The 20,864-nt window shown below is 32.3% G+C and overlaps 2 protein-coding genes across 19 annotated transcripts; both read right to left on the reverse strand.

Moving 5' to 3' along the window:
• Positions 1 to 715: 715 nt before the first annotated feature.
• On the reverse strand, positions 716 to 20,573 carry LOC110914740 (peptidyl-prolyl cis-trans isomerase 7-like). The gene is made up of 11 exons (XM_035984139.1): positions 20,331 to 20,573; positions 20,169 to 20,220; positions 19,982 to 20,070; positions 18,972 to 18,996; positions 18,850 to 18,888; positions 18,533 to 18,605; positions 15,111 to 15,170; positions 3,190 to 3,232; positions 3,043 to 3,091; positions 1,140 to 1,210; positions 716 to 1,065 (listed from the first exon to the last, which is right to left on the reverse strand). Exons 1-10 carry the CDS (start codon positions 20,391 to 20,393, stop codon positions 1,155 to 1,157), a joined length of 549 nt encoding a protein of 182 aa, XP_035840032.1. The 5' UTR covers positions 20,394 to 20,573; the 3' UTR covers positions 716 to 1,065; positions 1,140 to 1,154.
• On the reverse strand, positions 15,256 to 18,442 carry LOC110910451. 18 transcript variants are annotated; one of them, XR_002576179.2, is made up of 7 exons: positions 18,018 to 18,441; positions 17,848 to 17,870; positions 17,719 to 17,757; positions 17,245 to 17,588; positions 16,907 to 16,976; positions 16,501 to 16,534; positions 16,031 to 16,048 (listed from the first exon to the last, which is right to left on the reverse strand). XR_002576179.2 is itself a non-coding variant. In XM_022155094.2 (3 exons), exons 1-3 carry the CDS (start codon positions 18,302 to 18,304, stop codon positions 17,732 to 17,734), a joined length of 339 nt encoding a protein of 112 aa, XP_022010786.1. In that variant the 5' UTR covers positions 18,305 to 18,432; the 3' UTR covers positions 16,983 to 17,731. The 18 variants fall into 18 exon arrangements, 1 of the variants encoding a protein (XP_022010786.1); XR_002576178.2 differs by having other exon boundaries at positions 17,719 to 17,760; XR_002576180.2 differs by having other exon boundaries at positions 18,007 to 18,441.
• Positions 20,574 to 20,864: the final 291 nt, after the last annotated feature.

A 20,864-nucleotide genomic window follows, 5' to 3' on the forward strand; every position in this document is an offset into this window, starting at 1 on the left:
AGTGTGTTCTTTTCAAAAACCAACATTCCGTCGAAAATCACATAAAACACTTGTACGTTTGCTAGTCGATTAAGAAAATGAACATTTTTGCGTTTATTTATACCTAATTTTACACATTCATTTAGTTATTGTTCTTGTGCGTCTAATCACCGTTTTTTTTTTCCTAAAACAATCTAATATAATCCTAATCATACATCATCATCCACCACATGACTAAAACCACCAAACACTAGGAATAAGCTCGATACCAAACCAAAAGGACCAATCCCGAGAAATGTAAAAAGTGGGTTCGGTACGGTACTATACTGGCATTCAAAGTTAAATCGACCAAAAATGCCGTACCGTACCGGTACCTAACTTAAATTACCGATTACGGAAAACGCAAAAAGTGAATACCGAATTGGCACAGAAAATGGCTCGATAAAATAACGGCACGGTAACAGCTCGGTAACGATACCCAATACCAAATACTTATCTCTAACCGACACTATTTTACACACCAAGACAACCAATGGTGGGGTGGTGGTCCATTGGCAAAGACAAAATTTTTAAACACTTGGGTTTGGGAGGACAAGGTCTTGGGTTTAAGTCCCACAGACGACAGGGATTAAAAGAAATTTGTCGGTGAAAAAAAAGCCCATTAGTCTAACAAGCACCTTATCGGTTGAACAAATTTGACTAATTTGGGGCACAGTTAGGCGTTGTAGAACCCATATATAATTTGTTACGAATTTTTTTCTAGTGTATCGCTATTTATAAAACTAGAGTCGGCTATTTATCGTTATTCGAAAAAGACTATGACTATGATGACCATACTGGTATACAACTAGTTTTAGTGGTTCGAATGCTGCCTGTAGACCACTTGAAACTTTTCTTGACGGAAGTACGCAACTCCAGCAAAAATCATCGCTGCAATCACCTGCCAATCTACCTTCGATTTCGACCTCTTCCTCTCGAGTTGGCGAATTGTATTCGTCAATTCCTCAACAGTTTGCTTCAGTTCCGATATCTCAGCATTCATTTCAACTGAATTGTATTGCAACCTCGACGCCTTGGCCTCGTACTCTGCCAACAATAATCTAATCATTTGAAGTTGAAGAAAATCAATTTAGGAAGCTTTATTCATTAAAATGCAATACCTTTAGCAGACTCTGTCACATTGTTCTGTTTATCTTCAGAGATTGGGCTTTCACTTTTCTTCGACCGCTTTCTTTAAAAAAAAAAAAAAAAAAAAAAAAACTACGGTCACCCCTTATGCAAACTAATAACAGAAAATAAAAAAAAACTGGCTGTTGAAGGAAAAACTAAAACTACTTATTCAGTCCTCTCATTTGACCTGTTTTAAATGCTTTCTATCTTCTTACATATTTTACAATGTTAACATAGTGAAAAATAATAATAATAATATGACAACAAATTTTTGTAACAGGTGGTTGAAAATATACCATCATGTTTTATATTTATAGTTGAACAATATAAAAAAGGTGTGTTCTCTTTAGACATTATCAAATTATCAGTTACTTAAATAGTCAGTATTTCCTACAGCTAGGGCTGTCCAAAAAGCTCGTAGTTCGGAGCTCGCTCGGATTTAGCTCGGAAAAGCTCGCTCGATGTGGCTCGGTTTGAAAGTGAGCCGAGCCAGCTCGACTCGGTTAGAAAGTGAGCCAGCTTGGCTCGGCTTGTAACGAGCCGAGTTGGCTCGGTTTGGCTCGCTTGGTAGCTCAGCTCGGCTTAGTTCGGATTATTTTCTTCATAATATATTATTTTTTTATACATTATAATATATTACAAAAAACTTGTTATTATTTATATATATTTTGGCTTGTAATTTGATATCCATGGCATATTTGAATCTTAGTTACCTTGCTAATGAACTAATATTGTATTTCATTGAAATTGTATAACTTATTTTTCATTGTTAAACATGATTAACTTGTAGGCAAAAGATCAAATACAAATAATCTTAACATACTAAACATACAAATTGAAGGAAAACCCAAAAAGACAAGGTGGCATTTTTGTAATTACCACCAACTATCAAAGTTACAACTAAAAATACCTAAAAAAACACAATTTTTTTTTAACAATTTTTATTAAAAAAATCGCTACATTTCGTTAGCAAAAAAAAAAATAAAATTTTTTTTTGCTGCTACTAAAAGTAGCGATTTTTTAATAAAAAATGTTAAAAAAATAAAATAATTTGTGTGTTTTTTTTTTATTTTTTTAGATTTTTTTAGGTTTTTTTGGGGGTTTAGTTTTTAGCATTTTATCTTGGGTGGGGGGGGGGGGGGGTTAGGTTTTTTTTAGGTTTTTGGGGTTGGGGGGGGGGGGGGTTAGGTTTTTTTAGGTTTTTGGGGGTGGGGGGTTAGGTTTTTTTTTAGGTTTTTGGGGGGTGGGGGGGGTGGGGGTTAGGTTTTTTTAGGTTTTTTTTTTTTTGGGGGGGGGGGGGTAGGTTTTTTTTAGGTTTTTGGGGGGTGGGGGGGTTTAGGTTTTTTTGGGGGGTGGGGGGAGTGGTTAGGTTTTTTTAGGTATATTTGTAGAGTAACTTTGATAGTTATTGATAATTACAAAAATGCCACATTGTCTTTTTGAGTTTTCCTTCAATTTGTATGTTTAGTATGTTAAGATTATTTGTACAAGAATTTTACCCTTAACTTGTAATGTATTAGGATAAACTTATTTTGAATATGTTTTTTTAAAGTATTGAATAATATTTTAGGATACTGAATTTTAAGAGTTATATATTACTATATTTTTCTTTATAAAATCGAGCCAAACCAAGCCGAGCCGAGTCAGCTCGGTTTAAAACCAAGCCGAGCCCGAGCTTAGATTTTTAGCTCGGTTTCAAATCCGAGCCGAGCCAGCTCGGTTTATAATCGAGCCGAGCCCGGGCTTACCCTGGCTCGGCTCGGCTCATGAACAGCCCTACCTACAGCTCTCTCTGTATTATCAGCTCTTATTTAATATCGCATAACCAGTTCCAAAACGCACATCCAAACCCCCATAAAGATATACACCGATGTAGAAAAATTATCAGCAAACCTGGATTCCGACCCCTCGTCTGGATTGCTAGCAGGCAATTCTTTCTTGTCTACAAATAATAATTATTGATTGGATTAATAAACTAAGTGGCCCGCTACCTGGCAATAAGATCAATAATAAAAAATAAAGTTCCCAAAAGCGGGGCACCTGAACTACTTTGGGGTTTCTTGGGCAAAAAATTCTTTCTTGTCTACAAATAATAATTATTGATTGGATTAATAGCCAGACTGTTATGAATGCATCATTTATAAGGTGACTTTCCACATACACAACTCCTATAACTCCCATCTCTTTAAGTTCTTTTGTATTAATGTATATGCCTATATATAGTGGCATTTGTATATGGTGTATACATCTCAATGAATAACAATTCTCTATTCTATCTTTCTCTCTATGTTCCTTTGATATTTACGCTTTAGTTCATATACTAGTCGCTAGTAGTCCGTTGTTTCACAACACGTTATCAGCACGAGTTTGTTCGTTGCTCTTTGTATAGTGTTTCATTTTGAACCCATCGTCATCACTCGGTGCCGCTAGTTTACATGATAATGGAAAAATATAACAATGGCAAGTTGACCGCTTGGAAGAAGATAAGCATGGAAAGTTCGTTTTGTTAGAGCCACATAAATCAGATTGACAACTGTCAAATCATAAGGAATAGGAAAGGAAATCACAACTCCATTCACAAATTGGGTATGTTTACATGATTTCTATAAATCTTCTTATTCATTCTTAGTTTATTTTCTTTTTATTCAAACTCACCTTAGTTCATTGCAAAATTGGCCTCTGCTAAGTTTTTGAATGATTTTATTCTCAAAGGTAATAGGACTTGGATAAAAAAAATATATGCTTTCTTATAGCTATTATTTATAATCTATTTATGAGAATAATATTTTGGTGAGTTTTTTGTTATAATCCGATGACCGGATATTAATGGAAATATTTAACAAAGAAGATGACCTGTTTGACTTCACTGGAAAAGAAAGGAAGGGGCACCGTCTTGTGTTTCACCAACGTCCCTATATTTATTGGAATTGGAATTAAATAAATGGTAAACTGACTTAAGTAAATCTCAAATATGATATTTTCATTAATATTAATATTAATATTAATACTCTATATTAAATTGTAAACCGTGTTTGATCGATATCCCTGTCTTTATTGGAATTAAATCGTAGGCAAATATGATATTTTCATTAATATTAATATTAATACTCTATATTAAATAGTAAACCGTTTCGTGTTTGATCGATATCCCTGTCTTTATTGGAATTAAATCTTAAACTGGCTATACCACTGATGGTTCTAAATGACAAATTTGATTATTTTAAATGGTTCATTTATCCATAACCGAAGGTAAAATCTTATAGTGGTATTACTTTATTTTAATACTTATGAGATGTTATGGGTTTTGAAAATGCTTTTTAGTTTGTTGAGTAGGAAATATAATAAACTATTTTAATTCAAGTTTTTGAATAAAAAGGCAATAATAAGTAATTTTGTAAACACTCATGACTATTCATATATGTGTGTTATCTATAATGTTAAATTTAAGCATGCTCATGATTTGTTTGAATGATACGGGGATAAATAAGGATTGAGGTGGGTTATATAAACTAATGATTCATTTTAAGTTTTTTCAAACTCCCATTAAATGTGAATAAACTTTATTGTATCATTAGTAATTTAACGTGTGATATTTTTGGTCTCGTTTCTAATGTTATATTTATATTGGTTTTCCTAATTAAGTGGTATATATTAAGAAAGTTGATTTTTCTATATCTTGGAACCACTGATGAGTGAAAGCGTTTAATTTAGTTTATCTAATCAATGGATTCCACATATATTATTTTATATATGATTTTAGAGGTTCTTACCTTTGTTTTGGTTTATTAGAGCTTTACAACTTATCCATTATCTTTCGATATGTTTTTTTTAAATGCCAAACTAGATCACATATTATTTAATTCTATCCTCTTGTGAGAAATTGTTGTTTTATGTCAAATAAACAAAGGTTCTGCAAATGGTCAAATTTAATTATCAAACTATGATAGGTTTATCTGAGTATGCTATATTCCTAAATGAAATAGGAAAATTTAATATTAACGTGCATGAAGTTTTTAGATCATGGGTTTTTTTTTTTTTTTTTGATATTACAAGTTTGATAACACAATATTTCAATAAGACCTTTAGTGTTAAGCGAAAACTTTTGTGTTAAGTGAGTTAAGTTGTGATTATAATGTCATGTGTTTATTATATGTAGTATTCAATCAAACAATTAAAACATATAGCCATGTTTAATCTCTCATGAAATAGAATCAATAAGTTTAGATATGACACCCGAAGTGTCATACTCCATAAATCTCGTTATGTTGTTTTATCCGAAGTGTTGTAAAACAACAGTCTATTAGCAACATGAGAACAACACTATAGAAATCAGGAAGAAAAAGAGGTGAATTCTTATCCATTGAGTTGTCAACATACAATACAAAAAACCTCTATATATAATGTTTTTACATTAAAACAAAGGACACGAAGAGACGAGAGTTAGAATGTGGATAATCACCATAATATAGTTTATTTATAACACTCCCCCTTGACTATCCACGTGATAAAAGAAAACAATGTATTATATGCTTGGTGGTGATGCCTCGTTAAAAACCTTGCTAGGAAAACCCAGTAGGACAAAACCTCAGCTAAGGGAAAAAGAGTGCAGCGCGTATTATCTCCTCCTGATACTTTTGGATCAGGTATGTCGCCTCATTAAAACCTTACTAAGAAAACCCATTGGGATAAAACTTAGTTAAGGGAAAAAGAGTGCAACTTATATAAAGCTCCCCCTCATTTTTACTTGTATCCTATAAGTGACTCAGGTTCGGCTTCTTTGAAACTTGCTCAAACTTCGTAATCCATTGATGTGCAGCTTGGTATGTTGGTTTATCCATTAATTTCAAATCCTTCAATAAGCATTGATGTATGATCTTCATGTGAAATTTTAATTACCTTCACTTATAAGTAGATACCACAAGATCCATGAATATGTTTTGTTACATTCCCTGCACTTACAAAACTAACCAAACTTGTTGATGGGTTAGTAAAATATGAATCAATATCTTTTTTTTTACCTTAAGGGTATAAAAATATATGTTTTACCCATTACATTATCTTCTCACTATACACGAGTTATATCTTGTCAATGAATTTCATGACATGTGTCTTTGTATAAATACTAGCAAGATATATAATTCGTATTTAACTATGGTACTTCTGGACCAATGATCTTTACTTCTTTGATAGGAGATGATAAGAGTCATTTTCTATACCAACTACTTGGACATCATAAAATGTACGTATACCATAAGCTTTGTGCGTATGAAAATGTTCACCATCTTCTAGATGTATTATGATTGATGGATAATAATAATACAAATGCTTGTTCTACATATCAAGCCACATATTTGCAATACTATCTTTAATTTGCAAATTCTTCCTTTAATAATTGAGCTCATTTTTATCTTTTCAGGAGATTCAATGATATCATCAACATATATTAGAATACTCATAAACCTCATATTGTTCTTTTAATGAAAGCAAATGGATTCACTACAATTTATGTATTTCTCTCTTTGCTGAGCTCATTAGTAAGTCGATTATACCACATTTGAATCGACTATCTTAGTCCATACTATCTTTTTTTTAACTTTATAAATATACATTCTCGTACTCCTTTCCACTTTGACCAACAATGTATGTGCATATACTCTTTAGGAGTGTTGACACACAAACCTCCTCATTGAATTTATATTATATGCAAAGGATGTCTTAAACACTTGCTTCATTTGCAAAATCCATATTGTACCATGTTTGTACACTGTGTACATTGAAATGTCATAATAACCAGGTACACATTTTCTATGTATGTTAATTGGAGTATTGGTGCATAAAATTATATCCATAAGGTGTTTCAATTAACCTCTTAAGAACTCAAATGCTTTAGGATACTCATGGGGAGTTACAGTTATATTCAATTCAATAACATACACAACATGTATACGTATTCAGATCTGAATTTATATAATAATCATAATATTCTCGAGAACTTATTTTATATAACTTAGTATCAAGTGATACATAACTTTCATAAGACGCATGTCAATTCTCTTTTATATATTACCAGACTAATAAGATATTGGAAAGTCAAAACATCCACCACAGGAGAATACGTCTCCTCATAATCAGTCATAAGTCTTTGCAAAAATTCTTGTGCCAACAATTTTAACTTATATCACTTAATTTGATTTTCACATGATTCGCGTAAAAGACACATTTGTATCCAACATATTTTACAACTTCAGTTGTATGGACTCTTGTTCCAGAAACTTTCCATTTCATTAGAGAACTAAACTCTGCCTTATTTGCGTCTTTCTATTTTGGTCAACCATTTCTTAATATTCATTCATAGGCAGATATTAAATCTTGATCCTCATCATTTAATCATTTTAAGTGCTACATTATATACAAAAGTATAATGACGTCGATTTTTATTTCGATTCCATACATATCTTAGACATGATACAACTTATTGAGATCTCTTTATTTTTAGGTACCTGAGGTTCTTCTTGAACCATCATGTCTATTGTCTCTTCAGTAGATCTTATTACTACAACCTCGACTTGACCATCTTAATTACTTGCTCCAATTTTCGAGAAATTTTATTATTGTAATCGACTAGTCTACCACGCTTCAGACGTGCAATAGACTCATTACAAAATATGTGGTTGTCCTCTTGGACACAAATATAACTGGAGCATAAGTAGTTGATTATGTGACTTACTTAGTCACTCTATTTAGGTCAGTGAACTTGTCTGGTAATTTGTTCTTTAATATTGGGAAATGAATTATACTTTAAACTTCTAGTTCATAGTTTATAGTCTGAGGATCAAGATGACATGATAATTCATTTCACTTTTCACTTTCCAACTGCTTGTTATCTCCCCCTAATGTTGGGAACATTCATTCACTAAAGTGAAAACCAATGAGCCATAAACAAATTTCTCACTAATGGCTTTAAGTATTCAATCATATACGATTACTTATACCCAACATATTCTCAAACTTTTTAGAAGTCTCATCTTTGTGCGGTTTGGTGGATGAGTTTCAATATATATCGCATAACCAAAATCTTTGATGAGACATCTTTGGTTTCTGACCAAAAACTAACTGTATGTGGAGAACTATAACTTATTGGCTTGATGTGAATTGATGATACTATATATAAATTACATGTACCTAAATGAACTTTTGCTCCTCTCATGATCATTGGCTTTTTGTAACCAATAGTATTCTGGATTAATATGCTTGCTATCACATTAGCTAAGCCACAATCACACAAGCTTCAAATTGTGGATTTGATAACCATTTAGACGATGCATCGATTTCAAAATACTAAATGGTATCATGTCAGGATACAAATATTCCCTTATTATTTCCAAAATATTCAGGGATCTAAACCATACTTTAGTTGGTATATCATTAACTTCCATTGAGAGCAAATATTGCATGCACTTAACAACAATAATCTTGTAGCTCTTCATTAAATTTCACATCATTATTGACTCGGTGTGGTCTAACCGATCATGCCAATTAATCAAATAATCATGATTCATAAACTTCTGATTTATGATCAATATCATAAGATGTGAGATAACAATCTGTTCTTATAATCACTCCCATAATTCCTCACTTCTAGTGGTCAATCTCATTGTGACCATTATTATAATTTTGATAGTCTATCTCATTATTAACTTGGCTATCTTACAACTTTTGATAGCTGGATCTCATTAGTAACATGATCAGCATTATAAGTTTCTTAATTACATCCATCATCCCGACATTTTCAAAGATCTTATGATGATATTCACTTCAAGGAATGATGTAAACCAACCAAGTTTCATGGTTCAGACAAACGGATATGAAATCATTTCGAAGTTGTTATCCTTGTTCCATAATATTGCTACTTTAGCATATTTGAGATCGACAAATGAAAATTGTTTTATCCGATTTTACCTTGTAAATAATCTTCTCTTTGCATAACACCATAGAGAAGTAACTAATGTCCGAATCATATAAGGTCTAACATCTTATGACCTTCTACAAACTCAATATGAGATTTAGGGAGTATGACATCTCGGGTGTCATGTCTAAACTTTTGATTCTCTTTCATGAGAGATATTAAATCATTTTAGATGATCGATTGAATACTACAAATGAGTATATGATAACATATGAAATACACAATATAAAATAAAGTCGAATTATATAATACATGGCATCATAATATAATATGTGACCACATAAAACAATTTATTATTATCACAATATGTGACCACATAAAAAGTTGCTATGAAAACTTTATGAAATATGCGTTTTCATCATACTTAAAAGCAAATATTAAATCATATGTATATTCATTAATTCTATTGTATCCATGGTTCAATCATCTCCATCGAAATCGGCTACAAGACCAAAAACGTTTGTACAAAATAGTATTTGTACGAAATACAATTTCATATGTTGAATCAAAATATTAATAACATTACTTGTTAATCTTGAACTTGTAGTAATACCGTATTTTTAAAGCACTACACCATAGAAACCTTTTGTATTTCTTAAATTTTGTGTAGTATTTATAATCATACAAACCACACATTGGAGCACGTATCTCAGATACTTCATAGTATTCTTTGGAACATAAATGTATATTTATATAATTCAAGTAGAAACATAAAAAGTATTTTAGCACTACATTAAACAACTAAAAAAATTCATGGTAACGATTACTATTTCATGATCCCTTAAATAGCATTTGAATTTCAATTCCATTATTTATCAAGACTTATAAATCTTTAAAATGATGTGAAAACAATAATTACCATTTAAGAAATATAACTTTCTTGAAAATCATTTACTAACATTTCAAACCCATTTGTAAGGATAAAACTAAATTGAAAACAAACTTGCGTTTGATGACTAAATTAATTATATTAATAAGATAACTAATTTTCTTTTAATTAGAACCAAGATAGGGACATTTTTGTTTTTCCTCAGTGATGTAAATGTGTCCTCTTAAAAATTAAATACAAAATATACGTGACTTGACACCATTGTTATCAGCACGATGGTGTTTTTGTTGAAAAAAAAAATCATAGCGGTAGCGATTCTCTATTGTTTTGTTCAAGTTAATATTGCCTACTGGAGCCACCAACTGCGAGTCTCACTTGACAACAGCTATCACCAACATCCCACTCATCGCTCGTTTGACGGGGCGTTCCATTCCGCAATCACGAACCTATCTCAAGTGGCAAATAAGGTAACAACATAAAAACTTATTGCTCATAATACATATACACATCCTGTTAATATGCATTGACGAATTATAATATTATATTGATTTGGATTGAATTTTAATTTGGAAATGGGAGTTTGTTGTATGGGACAACGAATTCAAAGATTATTTAACTATTTAATTAAATCTCTGTTTTGATTCAATTTATATCAATCTCAAAAGATTATTTAAATAATGGAGACGTTATACCATTGTATTTACAATTTTAGAGGACTTTTTAAGTTTCAGTTTTTGATATAATATATTTCTAAGTGCAAAAAATATTGATATTTTGTTATTTAGTATATTTTAATTTATTGATAAGACAAAAAATGAATTGAGGACATATATCCAAAATATTGATTTCGGTGCATACATAAAAGATATAGTTAAAAAAAAAAATTTACACATTCATATTAGATACCGTATTACTCATTATTTTAATAAACAATATGTAGGCTACTTCTTAATTTATTTTTAGTGCTTGAATAAGAATGTATGAACAAAGCGGTAAAAAAAATGAATTTAGATCGTTGCATAGAAACACAAGAGCATACACCAAGTAATTGGATTTAATTAAATTTGCTTCTTGTTATGGTGATTTTGATTATATTGATGAGTTGGTATCTTATTCATAAAGTTGAATAAGAGATATGTTATATATGAATATTTGAAATATTTGCATGGTAAGATATTATATTTATAGCATTGAGACCCTTGTGATACTTTTACGATTATATGGAACTACATAATTTATTATTGTAGAAAGTAAAAAAAAAAAATAAAAAAAAGGTGGGCTTATTTACTAGTAAACAAATGATGATATGTTAAAATCATAGTTTCAAATTAACACGACAGATATGTATACGTGAGATATTTTTTTTGTTACACTATAATTAATTATACCATGATAATTTATTTAAAAAAAAAAAGTTTTATGCTTTTTAATTGATCAAAAAGAATATCTTATCTCATAAAGTTTTACTAGTCTTATCTCATAAAGTTTTACTACTCAATCAAGTACATAATATATACACTTTTTCTGTTAAACCCCAAGTGAAGTCCTTTTTATTCCTTTAACTGAAATTATTTGCTTGTTGGCCATAAAAAAAAGATAAAATATTAATGTGGATCGTAATTAATTGTTTTCATTAGTCATTCTTAATATATAGCATGCCAAAGGACTTTTACACAATTAGATATAAATGAGTTATAATGTGGATCGTAATTAATTGTTTTCATTAGTCATTGTTAATATATAGCATGCCAAAGGACTTTTACACAATTAGATATAAATGAGTTATGTGTGTAGTGCTCATTGGAAACATCACGTGATTTAGTTTTAAATAAAGTATACAATCTATAATGCAATGTATTATTATTGTTATAGCATGATTATAAAAATAACATTCGGTATTTATACTAGGGTTATACTAGCATTTATAACAAATTTTGCATATAAGAAATTCATGTAATTGATTCCTATTGCTAGATATCATTATTTGTTATTAGAGAAACCCTTTCTAGCGATGTCGGTTTTTCTCATGCATTCATTAGGCTATGTCATAATGTTTAATAATTTAATTTTTGATTAACTATTAATATTGCTTGTATAAAATAATGACCATTGCTATATGATTCATATGTGCAATATATAGATTGTTTATTTGATGTCATTAGTTTTTTTTTAATATCAATATTTGAGAAGAAAAAACTGAGTACGCTATGTAGTTCATAAATATTCCAATTTTCAAATAATAAATGATCTGAGAACTTGAAAGAGATCTATGTTTAAGTTTCAAAGTAAGTAACGAATATATATAAGATATCTTTGTGATTGGTTATATCATATCTTTGTGATTGGTTATACCATGATATGTTATTACATAAATTATATACGTTTGCTTATTAGTGATGAAAAGGTCTCTTATTTCATAAAGGCCTATTATAAGTTGTTTTTATATGATGACATGCTATGAGATCATGTATTGAATGATTTGTTGCTATCTATATCTTGTATTCTATATGCTATCATTTCTTTGCATCGATAATATTGAATGGAACGATTAAACCAGATCATGGTTTATTGTCACTCTCATGAAAGAGGAGAAATATGCGTAGATTTGACACCCAAAGTGTCATACTTCATGTATCTCATTATCAAGTTTTAAATGGTCGTGAGATGTTAGACCGGTATTATTATATGACTCGGACAACAAAGAGAAGTTTATTTATAAGGGAAGATCGGATTAAACAAACTTTGTTTGTTAAACCTCAAATATGATCGTAAGGTAGCAATATCATTAAAAAGAAACAAAAGGTTCTAAATCAATTTAGATTTATATGTCCGAGTAAATAATGGAAACCGTGAAAATTGTTTGGTTTTACTTTGATCCATGAAATGAATATATATTGATCATTGTGATCACTGAGAAAAATACAATGATGGTCATGTTGATAATGAGATCAACCATTAGAAATTATAATGAGATCGACTACAATAATTGAAATGGTAGTCATGATGAGATCGACTATTAGAATTGTAACAATAGTCATAATGAGATCGACCACCAAAAGTGGCAAACTAAGGAATGACCATATAACATGATGGTTTAAACTTTGAAGTTATAATACATTCTCTTGTATCTTACATTTTGTATTACATACGTGCAAGTAATACATATGCGATCATAATCCAAAGGTTTATGGATCATAAGTATTTAGTTAGTTGGCATGACCGGTTAGACCACACCGAGTCATTAATGATGATGTGAAAAGTATCGAAGAACCAGAAGATTATCTTGATAATTACATGTCATGTTTGCTCTCAAGTGAAGTTAAGTACTGATCAACAAAAGTAGGGTGTGAATCCCCAAATATTCTGGAAATGATAACGGAAATAAATATACAAACATGATACTATTTAGTATTTTAAAATCGATGCATCGTCTAAATGGTTATTAAATCCACAACCTGAAGCTTGTGTGATTGTGGCTTAGCTAATGTGACAGCAAGCATATTAATCCAGATTAGTATATTTATTTGATAATAATGAATTTGATTCACAAATTATTAACAATCATTGGAATAAGTGTTATTGTTGAGATAATCACTAAACGTCTACTACTGGTTACAAAGCCAATGATCATGAGAGGAGAAAAAGTTCATTTAGGTACATGTAATTTTATATATAGTACCATCAGTTCACATCAAGCCAATAAGTGATAGTTCTCCCCATACAGTTGGTTTTTGGTCAGGAACCAAAGATGTCTCATCAAAGATTTTGGTTGTGCGACATATATTGAAACGCATCCACCACACCACACAAAGATGGGACTTCTAAAAAGTTTGAGAATATGTTGGGTATAAATAATCGTCTATGATTAAATACTTAAAGCCGTTAGTGAGAAATTCGTTTATGGCTCATTGGTTTTCACTTTAGTGAATGAATGTTCCCAACATTAGGGGGAGATAACAAGCAGTTGGAAAGTGAAAAGTAAAAATGAATTATCATGTCATCTTGATCCTCAGACTTTAAACTATGAACTAGAAGTTTAAAGTATAATTCATTTACTAATATTAAAGTACAAATTACCAGACAAGTTCACTGACCTAAATAGAGTGACCAAGTAAGTCACATAATCAACTGCTTATGCTCCAGTTATCATTGTGTCCTAAGAGGACAACCACATATTTTTGTAATGAGTCTATTGCACGCCTATAGCGTGGTAGACTAGTTGATTCCAACAATAAAATTCCTCGAAAATTGGAGCAAGTAATTAAGATGGTCAAGTCGAGGTTATAGTAATAACATCCCCTGAAGGGACAATAGACATGATGGTTCAAGAAGAACCTCAGGTACCTGAAAATAAAGAGATCTCGCTAAGTTGTATCATGTCTAAGATATGTATGGAATCGAAATAAAAATCGACGTCGTTATACTTTTGTATATATTGTAGCGCTTAAAATGATTAAATGATGAGGATCAAGATTTAAGATCTGCCTATGAATGAATATTAAGAAATGATTGGCCAAAATAGAAAGACGCAAATAAGGCAGAGTTTAGTTCTCTAATGAAATGGAAAGTTTCTGGACCAACAGTCCATACAACTGAATTTGTAAAATATGCTGGATACAAAAGTGTCTTTACGCGAATCATGTGAAAATCAAATTAAGTGATATAAGTCAAAATTGGTGGCACAAGAATTTTCACAAATACCTATGATTGATTATGAGAAAACGTATTCTTCAGTGGTGGATGCATTGACTTTCCAATATCTTATTAGTCTGGTAATATATAAAAGAGAATTGACACGCGTCTTATGAAAGTTATGTATCACTTGATACTAAGTCATATAAAATAAGTTCTCGAGAATATTATGATTATTATATAAATTCAGATGCGTATTATGAAAGTTATGTATCACTTGATACTAAGTCATATAAAATAAGTTCTCGAGAATATTATGATTATTATATAAATTCAGATCTGAATACATATACATGTATTATATGTTATTGAATTGTTATCAGCACGATGAAATGGATTATATCACTATGGTGTTTTTGTTGAAAAAAAAATCCATTATTATTATTATTATTATTCAATATAATAAAGTACTAATAGTCTTATAATAATAAAAGCCCTTGTATGTTGATTTTGGCAGTGAGACTTATGAATTACCCCTCAAGAAGCCGGTCTTGCTTGAAGCATAAAAGGAACTTAGATCCAATTTGATGGTAACTAGATTTTTTACCCGTCGCGCGTTGCGGCGGCGAAAAAACATAGCGTAGAAACTTAAGTAACTTGATAGCAACGGCAACCAAAATTCAAAATCGGCATATAAAACGCAAGTAACTCGATTTGGTTCTATTGTCCTTCAACCTTTACTATTGACAACAACGATAACTACCTCCTCTAATCCAATTCACCACAACATAAAGTACTCTAATCTAAAAATCTAACCACAACCAATTACTACAACATATATTCGAAGACAATACATACCTTAAAAACAATGCTCCACAATTACACTTATACTATCTAGTAACACAAATCTTGCTTTGGGCTTTCCAAACCAACTGAACTGCATACTACTTGGAACTATTTCCACACTTCCATTTATGTTTCTTAACTCCGGTAAGATAGAGCTCAAGCCGAATCATGACCAACACAACTTATTTCCAGACATATATAAACCTTCTTCCTGGCAACTTCATGTTTGTTTTGTTGCTTAAGCTTCCATGGTAAGTTATGACCTCTTCTATGAAGCTGCAAATTCAGGTCTCTCTGAAACCCCTTGCTACAAATCTCCGACACGAATCAGTTCGTCTCCAACAACGATTTCGTCGATAAAGCTATCATTTCTGCATCTTTTCATCTGGATCTAAACCAAGTTAACAAAAAAGGACACTCAACATGTAATAATAAGTGTAAAATCACCTAAATGACACAAATCCATAATTCTTTTAAAATATCGCGTTAATATAAAAAAGATAAACATCTAAAACATGCCTGAAACTCGATTGGTAGGTGCCTGCTTGCGTGCCTCACCTTTTAGCTCCACGCGTGTATGCCACCACTCCGCCATGATTAGTTTTTTCCTTCCCTTTCATCCACACCTAAATTGGTGTAGTTATAGCAACACTAAATTAATTATGTTTAAGAATCAACGCTAGAATAAGAAAATTAATAAATTTATTTTATAAATGGATAAAGTCACAAATCAAAATAATAATCGTTCAGCTAATGTGGGGCTAGCTCTCTTGGTAATGGCTCTTACCTCTTAGTGGGAGGTCATGGGTTCGATACCAAGAAACGTGATAATTTGGTGCATTTTAATAGTAATTAGGAGTTGTGTGCCATTAGCCGTTCAAAAAAAAAAAAAAAATAACCCTTTGGTGCTTAGATTGACCAGGTTAGGCGCTTGTCTGCAATATGATACGAAACATACCACAACCCCAAACTGGAATGAAACCAAAATAACAAATTCAATTTTGTGCATTTTTAAACTATTAATGCATAAAACTATACTCGTCAAAGAAAGAATTAAAAGGCTACGATAGATCAATACCTGCAACCCAATGGTAGTCCCGGATTTGAATCACCTAAAATGAAATAAAGAAAATACAATTTTAATGCCCCAATGCAAAAAAAACATGATGCAACCTCATAATTGTTAATTAATGAAATAACCATAATGTCAAAATGCGTAACTAATAAAACATGAACCAAACAACAATAGCCTATGAAGGTTGATTTGTAGTTAAACAGGATTAAAAATTGATAAAGTTTTTGAAGTAAAATTGGACAGACGATTTTTATTAAAAGATTAGAAATGAATTAGGAACTAAAAAGGGGTCATAAACCACAAAGAGTTGTAGCCCATGACCAGCTTCTTGACTATTCATTTGTTGACCCTGCCATTGACTATTATTATAATGGAGTATATCAAAGTTTCAAAATCAAATCAATTTTACCTTACAGTCCACAATGAGCTTGAAATTTTAACACTTTTCTATTTGGTCTTTTTTATAACATCTTGTAGCCCTGCAAAATTTATGTCATTAGTAAAAAAATATAACAAAGATATTAACGTTCGAATAAACAACCAAAGTTCCCAAACACACTCAAGACTTTCTAAATCTAGAAACATGAGAAATGTAATGTGTTAATAATCTAAGCACAAAAAAAACACCCATTGATTAATCAGTTGAAACAACCCATAGATTCCATACTTGAAATAATCCTTGTGTTCCACACTTGTCATCCCAAAACATAGTTCAAATATATACTTGTGAACCGTTAGATTCCTTACCTCTTGAAATAACCCTTGGGTTCCATACTTCATACTTGTCATCCCAAAACATAGTTTCAATATAATATATGTGTGGAACACCAAGTACTTACAGTAAAATGAAACACATAAATAAAGAAAACATTAGTTTTCTAATAATCCTATAGTATATGCTTTAGTGATTATATCTAAATAAGTAAATCTTGAAGTCCACTTTGATATGCACTTTTCCTGCCAAATTCCCACAATAATCTTCATTAATAATTTTACATTGAAGATACCCCAAATTTGATCAACACCTTGATTTAGTACAAAGAAAGTAACAAATTAACATAAAAATTAAGCACGTGCATTTCATCGAACACCTTGTAAGGATCACCAAAACAATCAAATGACATGCAAGATTTAATTCATGAAGGATACAGAAATATTCAATTGCTGAAGAAGAATGTAAAAATGAGAACATCAACTGTAAAGACAGCAAATATGTGATACCTTAAATTTTGATTCACCCAATCAACTTGACGCCATTACCTTCTTGAACCCATGAACCGACTATGTCAGAATGTGGTACACTATGAATCACTGCAAAGAAACAATATACTTGCTTGCAATAGCACTAACCTTGAACGAATTCTTTTATAGACCTGTTAAATCAAATAAAAAATTGTAATCGGTGAAGCTTATAAAATAATAAATTAGCGGACATTAAATAGTTGTGGATTTAGTGGAGATCAAAGGAGAAGAAAGGCCTATAGCAAAAGAAGAAAAGGGTTTAGGTACTGTAACGAAACTGGAGGACACCATGGGTAAGCTTCGCTTCAGATGGATATTCAGGCGATGATGAGTGTGACGCCGGCCGGAGGTCAAGCGGCGGAGCGGAGGTTGAGCGGTGGTTCAGATATCGCATGCCCCTCGTGTGGATAAGTGGCCGGATATGGTGGAATTTGGTGGTGCCGGAGATGGTGTTAGGGTTACAAAGATGAATTTGGGGTGGAGAGATATTCTCACGCGTCAAAACCACCGGACCATGACCACCGGTCGGTGGCCGGACAGAGACCACCACCCGTTCCTCCATCATCGTCGCTCAGCTCTCTCTTCCGGAAGGTCTTTGTCTTTCTCTTGCTCCTCTCTATCTCCCTAACCTGAGAAGAAAATGGGATGGGAAATGGTGGGAAGCGGTGGAGGCTGAGAATAATCACACGTGTATTGTGTTAAATACCTGAAATGCCCTAACCACTTTTTAATGTGTATATAAATATATTTTATTTACTGTTCATTAACTTCGAAATTTAATATAAGGATAAAATTTCCTTGAGGTAGAGTCAGTACTACACCGGGCCCACTGGTAGCCTCTCCAAAGAGTCCCGCAATGCCTTCAGCTACAAAAACCAACCGCAGAAAGTATTAGTTAGTACCAACATGAACTATTATTATTATTGGGTGCTACTTTCTACACCCCCCTATTTACTTTTTTCACCCCCCTCCTCTCACATATTTACAGGTGGGGCCTGCGTGGAACCGACAGTTTTCCTCTCACAAGGGGGGTATAGTCAGGAAAGAGGGGGGGTGCGTATAGAATGAGCCTTATTATTCTAGAAACTAAAAAGGATCTGATGAATGTACATTCGAATGTTCCTCCATAGATGCTTTTCCCACCACTGCCTGCATGCATGCAGCAATGGTTAACAAAAGAAGCCAGCCACTCTATCAAAAACAAGATTTATATAAATTAAAATAAAACATACCGTCGTTATTCTCGATATCACCTCCCTGCAATGAAACAAGGAAAAAAGTTAGTTAACTTACATTGATGATTAATATAAGAGAAAATTACGAAAATAGCCAAGACCAGGGTTGAATTACGAAAATAGCCACCTCATGCGTCCTTGGAGTGGCGCATCACGGATTCAAATGCGCGGGATGCGTCTGGAAACAATGGGATGCGTCTTTGGAGCGAAACTCAATAGAAAATGGACACGTGGCGGCAGACTCCTCCAAGGAGTTAGGCAGACTCTTCCAAGGGGTCAGGCCTGACGCCTTGGATCTCACACTCGGAGGAGTCTGCCTGATCCCTTGGAAGAGTTTGTCTGACCCCTTGGAGGAGTCTGCCGCCACGTGTCCATTTTCTATTGGGTTTCGCTCCAAAAACGCATCCCATTGTTTCCAGACGCATCCCGCACATTTAAATCTGTGATGCACCACTCCAAGAACGCATGAGGTGGCTATTTTCCAGAGCCGGCCCTGAAGGAGGGCGGGGAGGACAACCGAACAGGACCCGTGATTTCGTAGGGCACGCAATTTAAAAAAAATCGATATTATATATGTAAAAAAAATTAATAGGGTATAACCAAAAAAATATTAACATAGGCCCACTTAAAAAAAAATCATATTGTTTAAACTATTTAGCCCATTAGGTTATTAAGTCCAATACCCAATTTTTTCTAAAAATTAATAAAAAAACCAATTCTGGACGGCAACTCTTTCATCCGGGACTGGGTAATGAAACGTCACACAGGAACAGGCTTTTTTTAAGGGCACGTTTTTTCGAGCTCGAACAGGGCCCATGAAATCTCAAGGCCGGCTCTGCTATTTTCGTAAGTCAACCCTGGTCTTTGGCTATTTTCGTAATTTTCTATTAATATAATCCTTATATCCAAAGGAAGCAATCATATGGTTAAAAAAAAGTTAGAAGAATTTGCAAGTAAGTATTTGATTAAGATAAGCAAGCAGCAGCAGCATAAAGAAACATACATACCATCATACCAAGGTGTGCAAAAATACAAAAGAATCTAGTTCCTTTGTAGTGCAATCGTTTTCCAGTTTTTTCTCCAACCCCCTTTTCCCCTGCGGCACACAAATAATAATAATAATATTGTAGTAATTACAATGCAAATAATAATAATAAATTGGATGGATATATATGTTACAAGGCCGGACCGGACCTGTGCAGAGGGCTCGAAAAATCTCGGCTGCTTCATAGTAGAGAGAAAGAAGCTGCAAATTATTAAGGCAGTTATTATTAGTGAATGAATGAATATCTCCATAAGCATAATAAAGCAGCATCATATTGAAGGAAGGAAGGAAGAAAGAAACATATATAATACCTGGAAGAATAATCTTTTAGCAGGGCCTCCCCTGATGGATAGATCCATAAACACATTCCTCATATTTCTTCTTCTACACCTAAATATATCATACAATTATTATTAGCAGCAGCAAAGTAATCAATGAACATGAATTATATATGATGATCAAACCCTCATAAACCCTAGCAGATAAACCCTAGAACCGTATGTAATTTTCAGACAGAAAACGATGATGATGATGATCGGTTGATTACAAATTCAAAACCAGTAAAAAAGAGGAAAACGCCGTAATAATAAATAAATAAATAAAAGATATGTTTAAATACCTAGGTTTTGCGATGGTTTAGCGGGTTGATAGACGCGTACGCGTAGCCCGTTTTAAATAGAATGATTTGCATGGTGTCTCTAATCGAAATTAAGGGCATGTTTGACTAAGCTTATTTAAGGGCATATTTGGCTAAGCGTTTTAAAAACAACTTATTGACTTATTGGCTTTTTGAAAAAGTCAGGATAGAATGACTTTTTGGAAAAGTCACTTTTCCCCTCACATAC

Source organism: Helianthus annuus, chromosome 15, assembly GCF_002127325.2.
Source record: "Helianthus annuus cultivar XRQ/B chromosome 15, HanXRQr2.0-SUNRISE, whole genome shotgun sequence".
In the NCBI taxonomy this organism is placed as follows: Eukaryota; Viridiplantae; Streptophyta; class Magnoliopsida; order Asterales; family Asteraceae; genus Helianthus; species Helianthus annuus.

What these genes read in the sequence shown, in the direction of transcription:
- LOC110910451 (XM_022155094.2), bottom strand. Translation starts at nt 18,304, where the DNA reads ATGATGGAGGAACGGGTGGTGGTCTCTGTCCGGCCACCGACCGGTGGT. An exon ending in CTTACCCATGGTGTCCTCCA is followed by an intron (nt 17,871 to 18,017) that starts GTTTCGTTACAG and finishes TTGATTTAACAG; the next exon opens with GTCTATAAAAGAATTCGTTC. An exon ending in TATAAAAGAATTCGTTCAAG is followed by an intron (nt 17,761 to 17,847) that starts GTTAGTGCTATT and finishes CATGGGTTCAAG; the next exon opens with AAGGTAATGGCGTCAAGTTG.
- LOC110914740 (XM_035984139.1), bottom strand. Translation starts at nt 20,393, where the DNA reads ATGAGGAATGTGTTTATGGATCTATCCATCAGGGGAGGCCCTGCTAAA. An exon ending in TGATATCGAGAATAACGACG is followed by an intron (nt 18,889 to 18,971) that starts GTATGTTTTATT and finishes GCATGCATGCAG; the next exon opens with GCAGTGGTGGGAAAAGCATC. An exon ending in GACGAGGGGTCGGAATCCAG is followed by an intron (nt 1,211 to 3,042) that starts GTTTGCTGATAA and finishes TTTTTTTTAAAG; the next exon opens with AAAGCGGTCGAAGAAAAGTG.